Genomic DNA, 24,625 nt, shown 5'->3' with positions numbered 1-24,625 from the left:
AAGTTATTTTGATATATTTGCAAATTCATTATTAAATTAATAGTTCATTTATTAGTCCATGTGCTTCATTACTGAGCTAAGAATCTCCCTAAAGCCTATACACTAATAATCTCCATAATTTTCTCTTTTGTGGAATTCAGATTCACAGGCATGCTATGACCAAGATGTAAAAAGAGCTTAAGAGTCTTGGCCTCAACAGATTTGGGATATAGCAGATGCAACAGCCGGTAAAAGTTGAGAGATTAAGCCTTCCAGCAGACTATATAACACTACACAAATTAAAAATATGCAGGGGAAAGGGTTAGTTTTAAACACTATCATTTTACCTTTAAATGTTTCAATATTTTTTATTACTCACCCTCCCTCCAGCTCAGTCTATAAAATAGCACCTTCTATTTTCCTATGATTTTCATAGTTTGCAGAAAAAAAATCTAAGAAAAATTTTCAAGATTCCTCCTCATTTCTCTCATTGTCCTACACTATATTACTATCCTTGATGGTCCCTCAATTTCTTAGATTCTATAAATATGTTGCTGCTATTGCTGTTCAGTCATTGTTATATCTAACTCTTTGTGATCTCATAAACTATGTCAGACCCTTCTATCCTCCATTATTTTTTGAAGTCTGCCCAAGTTCACATTTGTTATTTCCATGATACTATCTATCCATCTCATTCTCTGCCATCCCCTTTTCCTTTCGCCTTCAATCTTTCCTAACATCAAGGTCTTTTCCAATAAGTCCTGTCTTCTCATTATGTGGCCAAAGTATTTAAGTTTCAGCTTCTGTATTTGACCTTCTATGAATAGCCTGAATTAACTTCTTGAAGTATTGACTGATTTGATCTCCTTGCTGTCCAAAGGACTCTCAAAAGTCTTCTTAAGCAACACAATTCAAAAGTGTCAATTCTACAGTATTCAGCTTTCTTCGTAGTCTAACTCATAGCCATAGCTTTGACTATATGGACTTTTGTCAGCAAGGTGATGTCTCTGCTTTTTAGCATGCTGTCCACATTTGCCATAACTTTCCTTCCAAGAAGCATGCATCTTTTAATGTCATGGCTGCAGCTGTTATCTGCAGTGATCTCGGAGGCTAAGAATGTAAAATCTGACACTGTTTCCATTTCTTCCTCCTCTATTTGCCAAGAAGTGATGGGACCAGTTGCCAAGAGCTTGGTTTTGTTGTTTTTACTTTTTTTTTAATGTTAAGCTTCTAGTCACCTTTGATACTCTCCTTTTTCACTCTCACCAAGAGGCTTCTTAATTCCTCTTCACTTTCTGCCATCAGAGTGGTATCATAAGCATATCAGAGATGGTTGATATTTCTCCTGGCAACCTTAATTCCAACTTTTGATTCATCCAATTTGGCATTTCACATGATGTATTCTGCATATAAGTTAAATAAATAAAGCAACAATATAAAACCTTGTCTTACATCTTTTTCAACCTTAACTATTCAGTTATTTCATGTTCGATTCTAACTATTGCTTGTTGGCCCATATGTAGGTTTCTCAGGAGACAAGTAAGATGATCTGGTACTCCCATCTTTTTGAGGACTTGCCACATTTTGTTGTGATCCATATAGTCAAAAGCTTTAGTGTAGTCAATGAAGCAGAAGTAGAGGTTTTTCTGGAACTCCCTTGCTTTCTCCATAATCCAGCAAATGTCGACACTTTAGTCTATAGCTCCTCTGCCTCTTTGAAAACCAGCCTACTCTTCTGGTGACTCTCAGTTCACATATTGCGGAAGCTTAGCTTGCAGAATCTTAAGCATAACCTTGCTGGCATGTGAAATGAGTGCAATTGTTTGGTAATCTGAACATTTCTTGGCATTGTCCTTCTTTAGGATTGAGACATAAATTAATCATTTCCAATCAGTGGATTTTCTGCTAAATTTTTCACCTTCCTTCTTTCCTCAGCTCTTTGTAAAGCTTCATCAGACAGTCATTTTGCTTTCTTGCTCTTTTTTTTCTTTGAAATGTTTTTTGTTGCTGCCTCCTGTACAATATTGTGAACCTCAGTTCTTCAGGCATTCCATCTACCAGATCTAATTCCTTAAATCTATTAATTACTTCCACTTTATTTTCATGTTTTGATCTTCTTTGTCACCAAAGTAAGATTCTGTGGTCTGACTCTCTTTGCGCTGCTTGCTCATGATCACAGCCAATTACTTGAGTTATAAACTCTTTGTTAAGGTAGAGGTCTGCTTCCAGTGTGGAGAATGTACTGTCCCAGGCTTCAGGGGTTTTGTGCAGTTGTTTTCAGAGATACTTCTAGGGACCTGTAAATTTTCAGTTCTTCCAAGGTGCTATGATCAAGGGTGAGGTGTTAACTCCTTTCCTGGCCTATGCTTTGGTCTATGAGTGACCACAAGCATTCTTTTCTGTCTTGGAACTGTGAGGAGGATTTCCTCTCCACCGCCACTATAAGCTCCACCACGCCAGCGCTCCTCCTTGCCCCAGGACCACCACCCAGAACTGTAATCCAGATCCAATCATGGGCAAAGAAAGAGAATCCTGCACCAGCAAAGAGATCCTTGCAATCCCTCTCTGATCAGCCACTTGATTCCCCCTCATTCTGTGGGCCGGGAGCTACAGAAGCAGCTGCCACTCTGGGGCCAAGCTCAGGGACTGGGGCTAGGACCAAGCTTCTCTCTCACAGCAGACACAGACTTTTCCTACTGACCTTCTAAGTTGTCTTTGGCGTTCCTGGGTTGAGAAGTCTGGAGACTGCCACAGATGCCTGTGATTCAGTCCTCTGAGGCCTACTCCAGGTTCGCTGTGGCCTGTGCGCCCATACCAAACTGCGTTCCTCTCCCCACACGGCACAATATACCTTTCTGATCAACCATCCCGGTTGTCTTAGGCTGGAAATTTGTTTCACTCTGTCTTATTGTGGGTTCTGCTGCTTTAGAATTTGTTTAGAGCCATTTTTTTACAGGTATTTGGAGGGATTTGGGGGAAAGCTCAAGCAAGTCACTGCTTTTACTCCACCATCTTGGCTCCGCCTCCTGGAATCTCCACTTTATTTTCAAAAGAGATGTTATTTAGACCATACCTATATGGTTTGTTGGTTTTCCTTACTTTCTTCAATTTAAGTCTGAATTTTGCAATAAGAAGCTCATGATCTGAGCCCCAGTTAACTTCAGGTCTTCTTTTAACTGATTGTATACAGCTTCTCCACCTTTGGCTGCAAAGTATATAATCAATCTGATTTTGATATTGACCATCTGGTGATGCCTAGGCATAGACCTGCCTTTTTGGGTTGTTGACAAAGAATGTTTGTTATGATCAGCAAAGCTCTATTAGTCTATAAATGTAGGCCAACCTATTCAATAGTATGGTTTACTAAATTTCTTGGAAGCTACTGTTCCAATTACTATATTTATTTATATATTTTCCCCCTTCATATATCTCACTCATGGAGGAAAAGACAAAGAAGTAACAAAGTAGGAAAAGAGAAGGGAAAGAAAGGAAAGGCGAGAGTAAAGGAAGGGAGAGAACACTTATATAGTACCTGCTATCTGCCAGGTAATGTGCTAAGTGCTTTTTGCAAATATTTACTCATTTGATTACCACAATAATCCTGTGAGGTAGGTGCTATTATTATCTCCATTTTATAGTTGAGGAAACTAAGGCAAAGGAAGGCAAGAGAAGGGAAAGCAAGAGAAGAACAAGGAAAGGGAAATTTAAAAATAGGCAAAACCATAACTGTACTTACACATGGTTCACCACATGTTCTCAGTCCCTATGCTGTTCCATGAATGACTAGCAGCCCTTTATGGACCAGGTCTCATATAAATTTTGACCAATGTTTTGTCTCTTGATTCCCTCCCCCTCAATCCACTGGTACAATTGATCTGTTCCACCATCACACAAATGTAGACCTTGTTACCTAGGCTCTACCCCTTCTAAATATTGATATTCCCTAGCAGACTATATAACTCTTTGAAAACAAGGTATATATCATTTTTCATTTTTGCATTTCAATACCTAGAATAGTGACATGTATGTAATACATACTTAATAAGTTTGTTGTATGGAATTACTTTGTACATTTTGTTTCTATGACTTTTTTTTTTAAATTACCAAAGAAAAATTTTTAAAAATACATCTCCCTCATAAATACTTTTAGAAGGAAATGTAAGATTTTTCTTTTATCCATGTAATGTTACCTCTTACCAGTCTATTTAACAGCAGCAGTCATGAACTTGAACATTTGGTTAAAGGGATATATGCTGTGTCTAATTAAGTCTCTTTTGACTGAAAGCAAATGGAAGAGTGCCTGACTATTATTCACATCTCGTGAACCACTCTTAACAAGCCTTACAAGCTTCATTATGAAGGGGAACATCATGCTTAAAGCCACAACAGTCTGCAAAAGGGAGGAAATTATACTCTGGGTTGAATGATGCCAGGTGTTCATTATTTAGGGATAAAAAAATCTGGGAATAAAACAAGGGAAATTATGTGATTCAATATAGTAAATGTCCCTCTTAATAAATACTTGAGCTATATCAAACTATTGTTCTCATGATACAGCAGTAAGGGACCTTCAAAAGAGGAAAATTCTGAGATTAGTATTCCTTTAAAGCTACTTTTGCTCTGATCAAGTTTTTTAGAGAACTTATAAAAATCATATTTTAAGAAACACCAATCCAAGTTTTAATTCATTCAAGAAAACCAACAGATCAAATTAGATTACAGAAGGTTCTAAAATGTGTGCTGATTATTAGTAGTAACAATAATAATTCACAAATCTATAATCTTCCTTACTTGTCAAAGGGCTTATGTCACAGAAATCCTGGAATTTAGAGTAGAAAGAGAACTCAAGACTGTCTAATCCAACCTTCTCATTGTGTGTTGTTAATTGATGCCTTTTGTTTTTTATATCACTTTATTTCCATATATACTCCATCCTATATGCCTACATAGCAAGCCTTTCCTTAGAACAAACATTTAAAAACAAAAAAGTTTAGCAAAATCAACTTATCAACAACGTTTAGCAGAATTTGCTACATTTCATATCCTTATCCCCCTATCTTTCCAGTAAAGGAAGTAAGCTACATTTAATCATTCAGAGACAAGTCAACATTTCTTTAAAGATGATATACCATTTGGCACATATACTTTGAGAGTTGATGCTGTTTAATTGTTTATGGTACCTTTAAATATAATGCAACTTCTTTGTTTATCTCTTGACATTGTTAATTTTTATTTTTGTTTCTTTGATAGAATGATTGTAACTTTTATATTTTTGGAATCACCTGTTCATAGTAAATTTTATTCCAGCATGTAATTTTCATTCTGCATGTGTCTTTATTTTTAGATGTCTTTCTTGCATGCAGAAAATTGATGAGTTTTCTTTTCTTATCCATTTATACAGTAATGTTTTACTGTGCTGCTTAATCTATTTAAATTTAAGGTCATTATTGTTAGGTTTGTATTTTTCTCTATTTCTTTCTTTTTTATTGATTTATCATTCCCTTTCTTTTTTAATCTGGTATTTTCCCCTGGTGATTTTAAGCATATTGTCATGCCTCCCACCACTCTTTTTTACTTGCCTTATCTCAAATTCCTTGAATTTACTTAAAATTTTCAATATCTCTTTCATTCACACAGCCATTCATTCATTCATTTCTTTAATGATTAAAATGCTTCCTCCTGATCCTTATTTCCCTTTTCCTGACTACATAGGTATGCAGTTCAAAATCATCCTTCTCTCAGCCACTTAGCAGCTTATGGAATATTTGTGGTGTCCTTTTCTAAGTTTTCATTTATTTCGTCCACCAACTAGTTTCCATTTCCTTCTGTTCTATTTTGTTTTCTGTTTCCTCATTTATGCTATATCCTTGTTATTTCTTTATTCCTTCCGTGTTCCCTCATAAGAGGTAGAGCTTCAGGGGCAATAAATTTTTATTCTTTACTCCATTCCACTTCTGAGTTATTATGCTTATTCTATTGTCACTGTCCCCTTGTGTATTTATTTATGTTTCGTGTATTTATTATCTTACTTTAATTTACTTTGGTTTTGGTGGGGCCTTTTTCTGTAATATTTGGGTTGTAACTTCATTTCCTTTGTTTTTTGGAATATCCTGTTCCATTCTTTCCTGTGATTACTAATGCTTTCGGAATACTCCTGAGTTTATTCAAATTGATGTTCTATTATAGCTAAAGTTATTTTTTCTGATTGCTTGAAAAAAATGTTAATTGGCATTAATATTATGAAAGTTAACCACCACAACTTGGAATTTCAAAGAGGGGGTTTCCTCTAGCAGCAATCAGTTGCTGCTCCTGCTGCTTGCTGTTTGTCCTTTGTTCTTGAAGAGGACCATGACATCAGGAAGATGATTCCATGACTTGTAAGTGAATTGGATTTAAGTGAGAGAGGGCTGTGCAAAGTCACCAGCCTCACTTTCACCTCTGGACTCATCTGGGTCCAATGGCAAGATATAGATTGGGACATCTGGAGATGAAAATAATGGAGGTTGAAATAATCAGTAATTTGCTGTTTATAATAAAAAAAAAATTCTGGGTAGTTGTATAGTTCTATTTGCCATGGCATGAGAGTCATCCTTTTTTTGGGGGGGGGGGTGGGCAGGCAATCAGGATTAAGTGACTTGCAGTAAGTGTCAAGTATCTGAGGCCGTATTTGAACTCAGGTCCTCCTGACTCCAAGTTGGAGGTCTGTCCATTGCCCCACCTAGATGCCCCTGAGTCGTCATCCTCTTTTAATGGATATTTATACTTTTTATCTCCATGCATCCTGTCTTGATATTTTGCTTTAGCTTATATAAAATTTATGTTCTTTTAAAGTTACTTCTGTCTTTTGCTTTTGTTCTGCCAAAATTATTTCTGTATTTTTTGCTCCAAATCTGTTATACTCTCTTTCGGAACTTCTACTTCTTTGGAAAGACTTTCATCCGTGCTTTTTTAATTTGTTTGTTTGTTTTTGAGACCAGGTCTTTCTATCTTGCCCAGGCTAGAAGTTAAGTGACCATTCATGAGCTTAATTCCACTACTGATTGGCAAGGATGTTCTGACTGTTTCAGCCCAGTTCACCCCTCCTTGAAGTTCTTGGTAGCTCCTATTCTTGGGAGCTCATCATATTGGTGCCAGATATAGTACTTTATCCCTATTGCAGCTCAGAACTTCTGACCTTAGGTGATCAGCCAGACTCAGCCTCCTCAGTAGCAGAGATAGGAATGTCCTATCATACGTGGTACATGTTGTAATTTGTCTACCTTGTTGCTTATCTTCTTTAATTCTTCATCAAGAGATATGCTTTCTTACTTAATTCCCATCCTATTATCTTCTTTTAAAAGTTTTAGTTATCTTTTAATCCATTCTAGAGTTTCTTGCTGTTGTTTCATGATTTCTAGGGAATTTTCAGAATTCTTTCCTTCACAGAGAATTTTTTTGTTTTGTTTTTTTCTTTCAGAATATAATACTTACACAGTGTCTTTTGGCCTTAAATTTTTTACCTGTTTTTCCTTCTGATCTCACTGGTTTATCATGTTTGGATTCTTGGACTTTCTTCCATTCATCTTAGCTGCCATCTGTCCCTCCCCAACCCCCAAACAAAGATTATATCTCCTTTCACCCATACCCAGTCTCTGAAACAAAACCCTTTAAGTTTGTTTGTTTGGCTGCACCCAGGATGCAGTGTGGGATAGTCTATGAGATTTTTACCTTGGACACTGTCTCTGTCTTTTAATCTTATGGATTCTGTTTTATTTACTCTCTATTTGGCATGTGGTTTTTTTGAGATTTTTTAGGTTTTGTAAAAAAACATTTTGCCTATCATGTGACCCCATCTTCCAATTTTATAGATGAGAAAACTTTTTCATCACTGATGTTAGAAACACAATGATCCTTATTATCCACACCATAGTATTTAACAATTACTGAGTGAAACACACCGGTCATCAATGATAGTCACCTAGCTTTTTATGCCAACCTCCTGAGAGATCAGAATTGTGGACACATTCAATTCTGCTATTCAACCTATTCCTTGCAGCAACTCACAGACATGTGGAAAGGTCAGGAGAACAATGCCACCAACCCAGAGAGGAGGTGAAAGACAGGAAGTAAAGAATTTGGCAAAGACTAGAGTGATTAATCCTATGCTCACCTCTGGATTTTTCATCTATGTTCAGTCTTATTCAAGTGCAACTGCCATCTCACCAGAAAACAGAGATTGTCCCCTCCAAATAATCTCAGTGTGTGTTGACCCATACAACTGAATGCCATTGAAAGAGGAATAATCATGGAACATTCATTTTTGAGTTATTTTGTTGTTTTGTTTTAAGGAAAACTGCTGAGCTGAAAGAGTGAATCATGGCAGGAAGCAAAGCCATTTAGAACCCATTGTAAGACATTCCTTACATCTGGGAGCTTAGTTATACAGTAAAATGGTGACTAAAAAGTTAATTTTGTATAATAATGATGATTATCAACACAATCATTAGAAAGCATTTTATTCAGAGACTACTGATGTGTGGGTGTTATACAAGGTGCTATGCAAAATAAATTAAATGGACATAACCCAAACCCTCTAAGGATTTATGTTTTCAAGGGTCTTATGCTAACCTAAATCTAAAGATTTAGAACTGCAAGATAGCCTATTGATCATCTAGTCCCTCATTTTACATATGAAGAGAGTGAAGCTCAAAGAAATTACGTGACTTGGTCAAACAACAGTAAGTAGTACAGCCAAGATATAACCAAGGTCTTCTAATTCCAAATCCAATATTCTTTTTAGTACTCTACACTGCTTATGAGATACAGTTGTGTTCTCATACATAATAACGATAGTTGGCATTTATGTGGCACTTAAAATTTATATAACTCTTTACAAACATATATTATCTCATTTGAACCTCATAATAACCCTGTAATGTAGGTGCTCAGTTTTTGTTGTTGAGTTGTTTCAGTCATGTCTGACTCTCTGTGATCCCATTTTCCTGGCAAAGATACTGGAGTGCTTTACAATTTCCTTCTCTAGCTCATTTTGCATATGAGGAAACTGAGACAAATTGGGTTAAGTGACTTGCCCAGAGTCACACAGCTAGTAAGTGTCTGAGGCCAGATTTGAACTCAGGAAGAGGAGTCTTCCTGACTCCAGGCCAGGCCCTCCATCCACTATGATACCTAGCTGCCTCTATCTCCAGTTTACAGATGAATAAGGCATCACCTCCTCCTACAAGAGGCCTTTCTTCCTCTCCCCAGCTACTAGTGCCTCCCTGTCCTTCCCATATACAGAAAGAGAGAGACAGAGACAGAGACAGAGAGACAGAAAGAGAGAGAGAGAATGTTTATGTGTGTATGTACAGGAGTGTGCCAGAGCCAGCTTGAACCTGAGCCCACTGAAAGAGACTGAAAGAGAGGTTAAGTGAATTGCCCAGGGTCACACAGCTAGTAAATGTATGAGGTGGAGTTGACCCCTTTTTTGACTTTGTCACAAGCTCTATCCACAACACCTCATATCTCAGATAAGCTATATTCTTAGACACTCTTAACAAAATGGATACTCCAATCTGTCCTAATTCTGACTCCCAAAAAGAATACAAATATTCAATAAAACTGTTACTTGCCTTGTAGAAGATCAAAAAAAGGTCATCAAGTTTCCCATGTATATCACCTAGAAAGCAGATTTAAAGCCATTATTTAGTATTGTTCTATAGAAAGAAAGATACAGCATTCATTGTATCACACAATTTAAGGTACAAACTTACTAAATGCCATTGTCTAATTATCTTCAATTTATTAGCATTTTCCTATGTATATACTTTGGATTTGATGCTTTCCATAGTCTATGTTTCCAAAGCCAGTTGCTAGCTTTCTTAGAGTTTGAGAGCCAGTGTAGCATAGGGCGTGGGGGGGAGGGAAATGGGTGACTAAACCCTGAGTCAAGTGATCTGGGAAAAATCTTGTCACAGATATTTACTAGCTATGACCACCAATAAATTATTCAACCTCTCAAAGCCTCAGTTATCTGTTTGTGAATGAAGATAATACTTGCATTACCTACCTCTCTGGGTTATTATTATTATTATAAGAGGAAAGTATTCTATAAATGTGACATTATTATTATTATTACATATTTTTTGCTTATGATTGTCCCTTACTTCTGAAGGTCACCGAGAAACTACTTATGACCACAGAAATTCTCCCTGACTTAGCTAAGCACTGCCACTGTTTAGGATTTCCCTTTCCTTTTTCCTTTTTCTTCAACTCAATTCAATTTATTAATCACCTCATACCCCATAACCCATAACTATTTCTGCTATTACATTTACCACTTTATTTTTTCTAACACTTTCACAATTTTCCGCAGAAAATTCCAAAACTATATGTTTTGGAATTTTATCTACCCTTAAATGTAATTAGTCTAGAGGATGTGATTTTCAGATTCAAGCTAAATTTCTGATAGCTATTCATCATTGGAAGGAAGCAGGGCCCCAAGCTTGATTCCCTTCCCATCAATTACAAGCTCCACATGAATACACATAGCAATTAGCAAAGAAACCCATTTATCCAAGTCAATAGCAAAACAGAAATTGGAGAAAGTATACAGAGGAGAATATATACCAGACAATAAAGAGTGGAATAAGGTAACTCAGCTCAACCAAGAGAAAGACAGACCCAGATTTCATGCAAGGAGAAATTCCTCAGAAGTCTCGAGTATAGCAAGTTAGGGATAGGAACAAGATGGAAAGTCCCCAAAGTCTCTAGTACAGCAAGCTAGAGATAGGGACAGGATGGAGACTGTTAGCTCCTCTCATGTTGGCTTCTTCCCGGAATCTTTTCCTTCATTAACCTGAAATAGTGTTGGCTTCTTCCCATCTTCTCTCTTGAAGCTGGAAGCAAGAAGAGCCTGAAGTGACTGCAGAGAAGGAAGAGATCAGAGCTCTCTTCTCTCTCACTCTCATCAACTTTGCCCCATTCCTAACACAGGCACAAGGCATTGATCCATATAGAGCTTTAACTCTTCCTAGCGTTTCAATGAAAAAAAAAGAATAGGAGAGAAGGAAGGTTCATAAGGTTCATTAGTCAGCGGAGTGAAAGACAGGAAGACAATTTAGGAGACTATACCAATAATCCAGGCAAAAAAGTGAGGAAGTGGATCCAAGTGGGGAATGAGGATGGAAAAGATGGGTCTCAATGTGACAGAAATTTAAGATTAAGGATGCGACCTCACAAAAATCACAGAACCTCAGATTTGGAAGGAAAGCCAGGAACCATGTAGTCAATGCTTGAAAAAGAATCCCATTTGTAATATGTCCAATACAAGAAGGATATGTTGCCTAAGTACTATTATTATTATTATCCCCTTTTTACAGATGAAGAAACTGAGGTTTGAGAAAAGATAAGTGACTTGCCCAACTAGCAAATGTCTGAAACAGGATTCACTCTCATGTCTTCTGGACTCCACTTTATTTACTTTGTCACATATTCGCCTCTGAAAAGGGAGGGAATTGAAAAAGTCTCTCCATACTCCACATTATCAGGGAAAATGAAGCACCCCTTTAAAAAAATAAACAAACTATGGAAGGGTTTAAATATGAAAACATAAGAGAAAATGGATGTAAAGATAAAGAAGCATCTAGACCTATGTCAGTAAGTTGGGAGGTGGGCCAGGGTGTGGTCAACTGGTTCCAAATATATTCTAAATATAGCAAGATCTAAAGCTTTTTTATTCTTTAAAATATGCTTCCAAAAATATGTATTTCCTTAAACCCTTCAGGAAAGACATTCAGAGATTTGGATCCAACCTACTGTTAAGCATAAGAAACCAAAAATACATATATTTCAAAGTGGAAAGAAAAGAACACTGGATTTTTTTTTCATTCAAATACATGGGTATATCTTGGCTCTGCCCCTTCATAGTCATGTGATCCTTTGGGGCAGTTTGCACTATGTCTATACAATTAAACGTTCTAAGGGCCCTTATTCACTTCCAATAGTCCATGAGAAGTTTTATACTAAAAAGTTGCTTTTGACTTTAAGAAACTGGCATTATAATTTTTAATTTAAATTTTATTTAAATAATTAATAAAAAATAATAATGATCAATAATAAATAAATAAATAAATGATTTTATTTAAAGATTTTATTTAAAAAATACTGGTTATATCACAGGAAAGACTATGAGGATTTATTTTCACTACAAATAAAATTCTAAGTAAAGTGGTACTTGTCTATATGAAAATAGACACTGAAAATATTGCCTTGTTTTTCTGCTACAGAAAATCCTATATTTTACATGGTATCATTGGCTTTAACATCTGAATAACATATTTTGATGGGGCAGCTTCTTGAGAACAAAGACAGTTTTTTTTAATTTTTTAATTTGTATCCCCAACGCCTAGTACAATGTATTAAGCTTAGTGTGTGCTTAATAATTGATTATTGTGTTAAATGAAATTACAGAATGTTAGCATTGGAAATGACTTCTGTCTGGTTGATTCTCTACTTCTAGTCTTCTCCTTTGGTTATTCAACTAGTCTAGTCGCCTACCCCCCATGTGATACTCCTACAATCTGGTAACTGTTTCTGTCTTCTCCCCAGATGCTACGCTTTGATCTTCTTGAGTACATCTGTTAGAATCATACCTTTATCTCCAGCTTTCTCACCCTTGTTGACCTTAGATGTCAAGTACCTCAGATGTGAATTGCCTATCCAGAATCTTGCATTGCCTCAGAGGCTAAGGTTGAGTTTTCTTTCTGCTTTGCTCCCACAGCCAAGACAGAAGCCAATAATTTCCAAGACAAGTAGTCAATCAATAAACATTTATTAAATGCCTAGTATGTTCCAGGCAGTATCTAGGTTCTGGGAATACAAAAACGGGCAAAAGACAGTCCCTGACCTCAAGGAGCTCACAATCTAATGGAGGAAACCACAAGTAAAAAAAAAATGTGCAAACATATTATATGCAAGAAAAATAGAAAATATTTAAATTATGATAGTGGTAGAATTAAGAAGAGTTAGGAAATGATTCCTGTAGAAGAAGTGATTTTAGTTGAGACTTGAACGAAGTCAGGGAAGCCAGTTGGTAAAAATGAGGAGGGGAGGAGGGAAATGCCCAGAGAAAATGCCCAGAACCAAGAAGTGGAATGTCTTGTTCATGGAATAGTAAAGAAGCTAGTGTCACTGGATTGAAGAGTACATGGTGGAGAATAAGCTATAAGAAGACTGGAAAGCTGTGTATGGGAGAAGGGAGGAGGGATACCTTATGAAGACCTTTGAACACCAAACACTTTATATTTGACCATGGAAGTGATGGGGAGTTTGTTGAGTAGTGGAGAAACATGGTCCAATCTGTGCTTTAGGAAAATCATTTTGGGAGCTGAATGGAGGATGGATTGAAGTAGAAAGAGACATCAGGAATCAGACCCACCAGCAGGCTTATAGCAATAGTACAAGCATGAATAGATGAGGTCCTGCACCAAGATGAACAGCAGTTATCAGAAGAAAAAGGGGGCATATTAGAGAGATGTTGCGAAGGTGAAGTCAACAGACCTTGGGAACACATTGGACATGAAGAATAAGAGATAGTAAGAAATCAAAGATTAGACCCGGGTTTCAAGCCTGAATGACTGGGAGGATGGTTTTGCCCTCTACAGTACTATTCTGTGAAGTTTGGATTCAGTCAAAGGGCCGCACTTGAGGACCTAGAGGGCCACATGTGGCCTCGAGGTCACAGGTTCCCCACCCCTGGACTAGAGAAAAAATTAGTGAGTTTGGTTTTGGAGATGGTGAACTTAAGATATCTACTCAACATCTGGTTCGAGATGTCTAAAAAGGCATTTGGAGATGTGAGACTAGAAATTAGGAGAACTGGGTTCTAATCCTATCTCGGCCACCAACTAGCTATAAAGACCTTAACTTCTTCACCTCTAAAATGAAAAGAATGGAGCAGATGAGAAGCCATGTAGTACAATGGCTTTGGAGTTTGAGTCAAATCCTGCCATAACTAACAATCTCATTTGGAAAGTTAAGGGATTGGACTAGTGGATAAGGTGCTAGACTTGGAACCAAGAGAATCTGAGCACTTTGCAAATCTTAACATATGAATTGTTATTATTGTTGTTGTTGTTGTTATTGTTATGTGTAGTCCTCTAACGCCTTCCAGCTAACTCACTCCTACCCAGACTGATCAACCCAAGGAGGAAAACAACAGAGAAGTAGCTACAGATTCAGCTTAGACAATTAAAAGAAACCTTCTGATCTTGCAGACATCCCTATCTGTGTCCTTGGTCCTTGTCTCAAACTAGAATAAAGGAGAGTTTACATTTGCCTTAGTGCACTTGGCCCCCTAAGAGAGATCCGAATACCACATGAACTACATCTCTGCTGTATTGCTATGGAAATACAGCCTGTTTGGTTGTAGAAGTCAACAGCCCTGGTGATAATATGAACTACGAGGTAACAATCCAATCAAGGCAGCGAATGAACTTCTCACCCTTGTTCATTGAACACCTGAGCCACCCATTTCCCATCTCATACATCTCAGTACAAGTTGTTAAATTAAGACCCTGGGGCCAATAATAGATACTAGACATGGAAACGGTTTAATTAGATTGTCAAATTTTATTCCATCTGCTAGGGTAAGAGAAATGTTTTGGGTTTTTTTTTTTAAGAAAGAAAGATAAGAGTGACAGAAATAAAGAGAAAGGAAGAAAGGAAAGAAAGAGAAAGAAAAAGAAAGAAAAGAGGAAAGGAGGGAAGGAAGGCAAGAAGGAAGGTAGGAAGAAACCTGATATCAAGAATAACCATCATTGTTTTGTGACTTGAAGGCTCAACAATTACTGGGATTGCTATTCCACATGCCTTTCCATGACAGTTGCAGGCACGCTTTGCACCAGTTGCAATGAACTATGATGTGTACTGTATCTGAAAGCAACATCCTGCCAGGCTTGCCTACACTGTAGCAAAATCTCAAATCTTATTACTTAGCACCAGAAGGAACAGATTTCTAAAATGTCCCTGCTCTTTCTAAAAGCTAAAGACCAACTGGGAAATGCTATAGCAACGATCAAAGCCTGAGAACGGTTTAATGTCTAAAACCATCTTTTTTATCTTCCTTCAACCACATAACCAATGTAAGAAATCCATTCAGTCAATAAACAGACATTTATTAAGCATCTGCTTTGTGCCAGGATCTGTGCTAAGGTCTGGGGTTACAAATCTGAAAAAGAAAGGCAGTTCCTGCCCTCAAAATAGGGAGAAAACCATACACAAAAGAAATCCGAAAAGAGTAGGGGTGGAGGGGAGAGGGAAACCCTGGAGTCTAGTCTGAAGGAGGAATTGGGAAATGAAGGGGGGAAAGGAAGATGTGGCTGGTCTAAGAATCCTCTTAAAATGGAGTTTTGGGGGGAGTTCCTTACTCCATCCTCCAACCCTTCCATCAGAACGCAAAAGTGTACTGAGTGTATAAGGTGTGAGTACCAAGCCTGATGCAATCTTGAAGGATTTGAGTTTCCTGATGATGAAGTTACTGGGAGCACAATGGAGCCCAGTTCCAAGAAGTAAAGCTGAATGGGAAATCACAAATACTAGAAACACGAATTCTGAGGAAAGGCAGAGTGGACTGATGGGGCTAAGAGCAGGGAAAGAAGAAAGCATGTAAATGGTCTTCTCTATTAGAAAATTGTGTGCCTTAAGAAAATACTGATAATCTCTTACCTGTCACATGCTTATTTCCTACATACAACTGGGGGTGGAGGGTGGGGAGAAGGGCGGAGAATGGAAATTAGAATTATCCTCATGGATAATTCAATATTATTACTTTTTTCCTCTTAATATAGGGCAACTTTCACCTTTTAAAATTATGCAAAATCAGCAGTTTCTATGAGGTTGCTCAGAGTTTGACCTTACCGCAGACTGTTAATTCCTTGGATACGGTGGATGATACCGGAACGATATTTGGCAACTGTTGCAAGACCTTCTTGACTTCTTGTAATAACTGTAGCACATAACGGGCATGCAGTATCTGTAGAGAAAAAATCAAGGACATCGTTGTATTGAAACCCATAGGCATTTACCTAGATGTGGGTCGCTCAAGTCTGTTTCTAAACTTCCTAGCCATCCCTCAGATTATTTTCAGGCAGATAATCCACCTTATTGTTTATCCATAAGAAATTTTATAAAAAGTGGGTTTTAGGTAATGGGAGAATCAAAAAGGAAAGCAGAGTCCTGAGGAGACTGAGGTTTGAATATGAGGGGGTGCCCATGATCAAATGGGGAAACAATGGTTGTTGTTGATAGAGAAGTGGCCTGGAAGCCAGGAAGAGCTAGTTCCAAGTCCTGTCTCTGATATACACTGGCTCTGTAGCCATTTAATCCTTTAATGTTCTAAACAGAGGTATTCCTCAGCATGCATTCCACAACACCCCTGAGTGAGAACACAACCAGATTAAAATATCATTGGAAAATATTGAAGAAAATTAAAAAGTATAATAAAAGTAAATAAATAAAATATATAATAAAACAGATAATATTACATTACTAAGTCAATATGCAACCCACAGGAATCCAGTACACTTTAGTGCCCCCTGTTTCTATTTGGGTTTGGCATCACTGCTATGATAATAATAGTAACAATTAACTTTTATATAGTGCTTACTATGTTCCAGGCAATGTGCTAAGTGCTTTACAATTATTATCTCATTTCATCCTCACAACAACCCTGGGAGGCAGGGCTATTATTATCTTCATTTTACAGATATGTAAACTGAGGCAGAAGTGAAGTGACTTGCTCAGAGTCACACAGATAGCGTCAGAGGCTAAATCTGAACTCTCTCCTAACACTATAGTTGCAGAGAAGGTGCTCACCTATGTTAGTAAAGGGATTTTCCTCACCTGGGAGTTCCCTATACCAATGCAATCACAGGTCTAATCTCTATCCCTAAAGCATAGTTATGTTGAATATCTACTTACACCTTGACTGTTTACTGACACTAGACACCTATGCTAATTGTAAGGACGGGATGCTGTTAAATAAAATTGAACTGCCAGAGGCAAAGGAACTACATTCTCAAGTATATAAACAAAACAAAACATCCTACCCTTATATGCTACATTGAACGCTGAGAAGCCTCTGTGCATGGGTGATTTGAGGTACATTTACGGTCAATCAGATAGTTTCCCAGGAGAGTTATGTAGCATAACTTTCTTTACTTCTATCTTTCAGCAAATAAAATATGGAACCCTAAATAGAAACAGGTGGCTAAAAGGACAAAGAGTTGGCCCCAGAGCCAGGAAGCTCAACTATGGCTTGAATCCTGCCTCTGATACAAAATGTATGTTGTATATACCTTGGAAAGTTGTTTAATCTCTAACTGCTTTAAAAAACTCTCCAAGGCTTAATGTTGCCGAGGTGTCCTCTTGCATTGGAATAGGAGGTTTTCCTCACCTGGGAGTTCCACATGCTGATGAAATCACAGGTCCACACCCCACCCCTATCCCTATGTTCCATATTATCTGTGCAACCTAAACATATACAGTAATTTTCTTCTTGTTTAGTCATTTTCAGTCATGTGTGATTCTTCATGACTCTATCTGGGGTTCTCCTGGCAAAGATACTAGAGTGGTTTGCCACTGCCTTCTCCAGCTCATTTTAGAGGAAACTGAAGTAAACAGTTAAGTTACTTGCCCAAGGTCACACAGTAAGTGTCTGAGGCCAGATTTGAACTCAGGTCTTCCTGACTTCAGGTCCAGCACTTACCACCTAGCTGCCCTAATACACTGTTTCCCTCATACCCCCATTTCCCTTAAGATATTGGATGAACTTCAGTGTTATAACTTCCTTTGATCCTCACAAAGACCAAGGGAGGTAGGTGCCATTTTACAAAAGAAGAAACTGAGAAAAAGAAAAAAATGGAGGTTAAGTGACTTTTCTGAGGTCACCCAGGTAATAATAATCATTTCAGCACCATCTACCATCAGTCAGAGATTGCATGGGACATGGTAAAGGGATGTATTTTTCCAGTAAGGTATGGGTCCCTACCAATTCTAGGTTTCCATTAGTATATGATTCCACTTAAATTTCATAAACCAAATCAACATCCAAGTGAGGGCACCTGTTGCATACATGGCAAAGCTATGTCACCTGTCTCAAGAACACAATTTGGGACATTTCTTAACTTGTGTTGCAATATTGTCTTGTATGTGGAGAGCATGATGAAGGCCTCCCACGCCCCTGCCTTAACTCCCATGTAAATTAGGTTTAATATCGAGACGGTCCATAACTTGCAGACAGAACAAACACTCTTCTCAAGGAGTTCAGACAAAAAGGAAATGTGTGTGACAAAGAAAATGAGCAATCTCAAACATTTACAGATAAGATACAAGTATTCTTGCTAAAGCTGTGGAAGATGACACCAAACTCCGCTCAAAGGGTTGTGGGTTGAATGGATTGAACTGATTTTGTAGAGAAAATACTTAGTGATAGCAATCTATTGAAACAAGGACAATAAGGGCGTACAAACCAGGGGGGTTGGAAGGAGAAGGGATTCGTTTTTTCTTTGGAGGTCTCTGATCAGTAAATATGAAAAGAAAAGGAGCAAGTCTTCAGTGTGACTACATTTTAAAATAAAAATAGCTGGCTTTTATATAACACCTTGTATATGCTATACAGGCACTGTGCTAAGCACTTTATAAATGTAACTTCCTTCATAAAGAACCTGAGCAGTAGGTGCCATTATTATCTGCACTTTACAAAGGAGGAAACTGAGGTGAATAGAGGTTAAATGATTGCCTGAGGTCATGCAGCTAGTGATAATAATAAAAATAACAATGACAACAACTAACATTTATATAGTGCTTCCTATGGGCCAGGTACTGTGCTAAGTACTCTTATAATTATTATCTTATTTGGTCCTCAATACAACCCTGTAAGATAGATATTATTGCTATCCCCATTTTATAGTTGAGGAAACTGAAGTAAATAGATGTTAAATGATTTTTTCCCAGGGTCACACAGCTAGTAAGTGTCTGAGGCTACATTTGAACTCAGGTCTTCCTGACTCCCGGGCCAGAACTCTACCCACTTCTCCACCTAGCTCATCTTGTTTCAAAAACTATTATAGACATTACTATAGTATGAAAGTACAAGAACTCAGTAGGAATACAAAATTCCTTCAAGAAGGTCAAATAAAATATCATGAACCGCAACCTTATTTTCGTCACATAATTATACATTCCTTTATTCTCCTGAATACAAGTGTGTCCTGCCTATAGAAAATGTGCTACAGGTAAATGCAAAATAATGAAAAAAGAAAGCAATTGAGATAGAAGGAGGAGCAGAAGAGTTTAAGATATCAAATTAATCCATAGAAAGAAACCAGGGGTGGTTAGGATATTTTACCTCGAAAAAAAGACTTAGAGGAGTCATGATTTTTTTTTTTATCTTGGAGTATCTGAAGTCCTGCCATTTAAAAAGTTAGATTAAACTCCATCAGTTTAGGTCAAGGAGGCAGAACCAGGAATAATGACTAGAAGACACAGTAAGAAAACATAAAGAAAAACTTCCAAATAATTGGGGCTGTCCATCAATGAAATGGGTTGCTTTTACAAGGTACTAAGTTTTCTGTCACTGAAAGTCTTCAAATGGAAGCTGGATGACTGTTTATCAGAGTTGTCATAGAAAGGATTCATGATTCAGGCAGAGGCTATTCTAAATGGCCTCTGAGGTCCCTTCCAATTCTAAGAGTACATGTTCCCATGAATACATTAGAAACTGATTCTTTGAAGATCATTTGATCTCTCTGCAGAACTACCATTATAGGAAGCTGCTTTAGATATAGCTTGTAGCTACCATAGGCTTACAAAAGTGTACCAAATAAAAAGTAGGACAAGCCCAAACTAGAACAAAGATGCTTAGTTAAATCTTACTGCAACTATTTAAACCAAGCCAAAAAAATAAATAAATCAATTATTAAAAGACAAAAATGCGAGCAAACAACTACAAGGCATTCAACTATAAATAACTTCTGGGGAAACACTAAGTTAGATAAATTTGAGCCTATAAACTAGGAAAATATGTATTAGAAACATGGCACAGTGGATGGAGATGTTACTTTGCTCACTGCTCACCTGATTCACTGGGTGACCTTGGGCAAGAACTTCTCAGTACTATACCCCTCCCTTACTCCCAAAACTCAAGCTAAAATTGTTTATTGCGGATTTACTGATGTGTAAAGGTGCATAGTTATCTGCATAACTCATTTAAGAGTTCCCTATGCCAATGAAATCACAGGTTGGGACAAACATATTAAAAAGAGAATATTAATTTGGTTAGCGAGTTAGAGTGGAAGGCAAGTTAGAAGGCCAGGCTTCCTTACAAGGTTGAAACTTTCAGATAATAATCTATAAAATCCTGTCTAAACCTGAACTACTGTTATTTTACATGCCTAGAGAGTGAGCCAGAAACTAATCTTCGAAATATGTTGCATTGTACAGAAGTACTAGCATGGCTGTCATGTCTGAACATGAGCTGCCTACCAGTGGGCCACCATGTCTCAGAAGCTCAAACTGGTCTTTTAGAGTTGCATGTCTTCAGAGAGCAAGTGTGATGCAAGCAGAAAATGAAACAAAAGTTAGGAGATCTGGGTTTGAGTCCCCACTTTCCCAATTAATGACTAGGTAAGTCACTTAACCTTTCTTTTTGCTCATCTGCAAAATGAAGGTAGCAATACTTTTACAACTTTACAAACTTCATGAGTTTGAAATGTCCAATTGTTTGGAAGAGTGTTTTATAAAATGTTGAAAAGAGGTAAGTTATTTCATCACCATCATTATCTTAACAAGTGTTGGTTTGAGGAAAATAACGTTCCTAAAAACATTTTCAACATTGTCAAAATGCAGGTGACATACGTGTGTTTGAATCAGTATAGCTCCAATATCTCTACTTGCCTGGTTTTCCTTGAAAGCATCAATAAGAAGGATGACATCAGAAAAAGTGAGAGGGAATTTCAGCCGAGGACCATAATAAGTATCTGGAACATTTATATTACGTATAAAAGTTTCTGGGTCCAATTTTCTCTTTCTTGTATTGATAAAAAGCTGAGACAGACTTTCTGAAAAGGGAAAAATAGTTTAGAAGAAAAAAAATAACTGTTGAAACACAACACTGTTCTCATATAGAAAAATCATGGTGATATTTCTGAATTAACTAAATGACCACAGTCAAATCCAATCAATAAGTATTAAGTGCCAGCTATGTGCTAGACATGGAGCTAAGTGCTGGGGACAAAGAATGAAATAATCTCTACTCACAATGACCATATATTTTAATGAGATAACAAGTACATTTAAATTCTATGCAGCATAAATATCAAGTTAAGAAATACAAAGTAGTTAAACAAATACAAGTTAATTTGGGAGGAAAGGTACTAGCAGTTGGGAAAATCAGGAGTCTTCACATAGCAGATGGCACCTGAGATACATCTCAAAGAAAGAGAGAGAATCTATGAAGCAGAAGTAAAGAGGGAGTGCATTCCAGGCACAGATAGGGGACAGTGAAAAGGCACAGAGACGGGAGCCATAGTTCTGTGTATGAGGAACAAAGTCAGTTGGACTGGATTGCAGAATGTAGGAGAGAGTAATACCCAATGAAGCTGTAAGATGGGTTAGAACCAAATTCTGAAGGTCTTTAACAGTTAAAAAGAAGAGTTTGTATTTTATCATAGAAGCAATAGGAAGTCACTGTTATTCAGTCGTGTATGAATCTTAGTGACCCCATTTGGGGTTTTCTTGGCAAAGATACTGGAGGGGTTTGCCAAACAGAAAGATTTGGCAACTGATTATCCCCACTTAATGGTTTCACTTGTAATTTTAGCTGCTTTGAATTTATTTGTGAAGAAAACTTTTTAATTTTATATAATCCAATTTCTCCCTTTTATCTTCTCTAATTCTCTCTCTCTTTCTTGTTTGGTTATGAACTCTTTCATTATCCATAGATCTGAAAGGCAGTTTCTTCCTTGTTCCTCTAATTTGTTTACAGTATAACATTTGATATATACTGCATTGTACATTTGAAGTTTATCTTGGTGTGTGGTATGAAGTGTTAGTCTAATCCTGATTTCTCTCAGCACGCTGCCAAGTTTTCCCAGGAGTTGTTTTTTTTTTTCAAATAGTGAGTCTTTATCCCATTAGTTTGGGGACTTTGGGCTCATCAAACACTATGCTACCATGTTTGTTGCTTCAGTATGTTGTATACCTATCCACGGATCAACCTCTTTATTTTTTAATAAGTATTAAATAATTTTGATTATTACTGCTGTGGAGCATGGTTTGACCTCTGGCATGACTAGTTTCTTTTTTCTCCTACTTTGTTCATTATTTACCTTTATATTCTTGGCCTTTCTTTTCCTCTTGATGAATTTTGTTATTATTTGCCTAGCTCTATAAAGTATTCCTTTGGTAGTTTGATTGGTATGGCATTGATTAGGTAAAATTGTTTAAATAATATGGTCATATTTATTATATTGGTTCAGCCTATCCATGAACAATAATATTTCTCCGATTATTGAGGTATGTCTTTATTTTCTTTTTTATTAATAAATTTATTTATTTTTAGTTTTCAACATTTACTTTCACAAGATTTTGAGTTCCAAATTTTCACCCCATCTCACCCCTCCCCCACCCCAAGATGGCATGCATTCTGAATACCCCTTCCCCTAGTCTGCCTTCCCTTCTATCTCTCCCCCCCTTCTCTTATCCCCTTTCCCTTCTATTTTCCTGTAGGGCAGGATAGATTTCTGTACCCCATTTCCTGTATTTCTTATTTCCCAGTTGCATGTGAAAACATTTTTTTAAACATGTGTTTTTAAAACTTTGGGTTCCAAATTTTCTCCCTTCCTCCCTCCCCACCCAACCTTATTGAAAAGCCAAGCAACTCAATATAGGTTATACATGTGCAGTTATGCAAAACACTTCCATAGTAGACATGCTGTGAAAAACTAACTCTATTTCCCTTAATCCTATCCTGCCCCCCCATTTATTCTATTCTTTCTTTTGACCCTGTCTCTCCTCAGAAGTATTTGCTTCTGATTACCCCCTTTCCCAATCTGCCCTCCTCTCTATCATCCCCCTACTCTGTTGTCCCCTTCCCTCCCCCATTTTCCTGTAGGGTAAGACAGATTTCCATACCCAATTGAGTGTGTATGTTATTCCTTCTTTAAGTCAAATCCTATAAGAATAAGATTCACTCATTCCCTCTCACCTTCCCCCATTTCCCCTCCATTGTAAAAGCCTTTTCTTGTCTGTTTTTTGTGAGATAATTTACCCTGTTCTACCTCTCCCTTTCTCCTTCTCCTAGTATAATCCTCTCCTAATTTTATTCTCCAGATAGGACCCCTTCATCTTCAACTCACCCTGTGCCCTCTATCTATCTATCTATCTATCTATCTATCTATCTATCTATCTATCTATCTATATACAGACATACATATGATTTTTTCCCTCCAACTACCCTAATACTGACAAAGGTCTCATGAGTTACAAATATCATCTTTCCATGCAGGAATGTAAACAGTTCAACCTTAATAAGTCTCTTATGATTTCTCTTTCCTGTTTACCTCTTCATGTTCCACTTGAGTCTTGTATTTGAAAGCCAAATTTTTTATTCAGCTCTGGTCTGTTCATCAAGAATGCTTGAAAGTCCTCTATTTCACTGAATGGCCATTTTTTCCCCTGAAGGATTATACTCAGTTTTGCTGGATAGCTGATTCTTGGTTGTAATTCTATCTCCTTTGCCCTCCAGAATAGTATATTCCATGTCCTGTGGTCCCTTAATGTAGAAGCTGCTAAATCTTGTGTTATCCTGATTGTGTTTCCACAAAACTTGAATTGTTTCTTTCTGGCTGCTTGTAATATTTTTTCCTTGACCTGGGAACTCAGGAATTTGGCTGCAATACTTCTAGGAGTTTTCCTTTGGGTATCTTTTTCAGGAGGAGATTGGTGGATTCTTTCAGTTTCTATTTTGTCCTCTGGTTCTAAAATATCAGGGCAGTTTTCCTTGATAATTACTTGAAAGATGATGTCTAAGCTCTTTTTTTGATCAGATAGTCCAATAATTTTTAAATTCTCTCTCCTGGATCTATTTTCCAGGTCAGTTGTTTTTCCAATGAGATATTTCACATTGTTTTCTAATTTTTCATTCTTTTGGATTTGTTTTACAGTGTCTTGATTTCTCATAAAGTCACTAGCTTCCAATTGCTCTATTCTAATTTTTAAGGAAGTATTTTCTTCAGTAAGCTTTTGGACTTCCTTTTCCATTTGGCCAATTTTGCTTTTTAGGGCATTCTTCTCCTCATTGACTTTTTGGACCTCTTTTGCCATTTGGGTTAGGCTATTTTTTAAGGTGTTATTTTCTTCAGTATTTTTTTGGGTCTCCTTTAGCAAGCTGTTGACTTGTTTTTCATGATTTTCTTGCATCACTCTCAGTTTTTCCTCTACTTCTCTTACTTGCTTCTCAAAATCCCTTTTGAGCTCTTCCAAGGCCTGGGACTGATTCATATTTTTCTTGGAGGCTCTGGACGTAGGAGCTTTGGCTTTGTTGTCTTCTTCTGGTTGTATGTTTCGATCTTCTTTGTCACCAAAGTAAGATAATATAGTCTGACTC

General features: G+C 37.2%; 1 protein-coding gene across 1 annotated transcript in view; it reads right to left on the bottom strand.

Annotated features, from left to right (window-relative positions):
* The window catches only part of PPEF1 (protein phosphatase with EF-hand domain 1), a 119,536-nt gene that overhangs the window by 54,912 nt on the left and 39,999 nt on the right, over positions 1-24,625 (bottom strand). Inside the window, exons 5-7 of the mRNA XM_027835428.1 lie at positions 20,914-21,077; positions 15,877-15,991; positions 9,591-9,637 (exon numbers count right to left, since the gene is read on the bottom strand). Of these exons, the coding sequence (XP_027691229.1) occupies positions 9,591-9,637; positions 15,877-15,991; positions 20,914-21,077 (326 nt within the window). The remainder of the gene's footprint in view (positions 1-9,590; positions 9,638-15,876; positions 15,992-20,913; positions 21,078-24,625) is intronic.

This window comes from Vombatus ursinus, unplaced genomic scaffold (genome assembly GCF_900497805.2).
Source record: "Vombatus ursinus unplaced genomic scaffold, bare-nosed wombat genome assembly UNPS02014814.1, whole genome shotgun sequence".
NCBI classification, from domain to species: domain Eukaryota; kingdom Metazoa; phylum Chordata; class Mammalia; order Diprotodontia; family Vombatidae; genus Vombatus; species Vombatus ursinus.
This window is presented reverse-complemented; position numbering and strand designations above follow the sequence as displayed.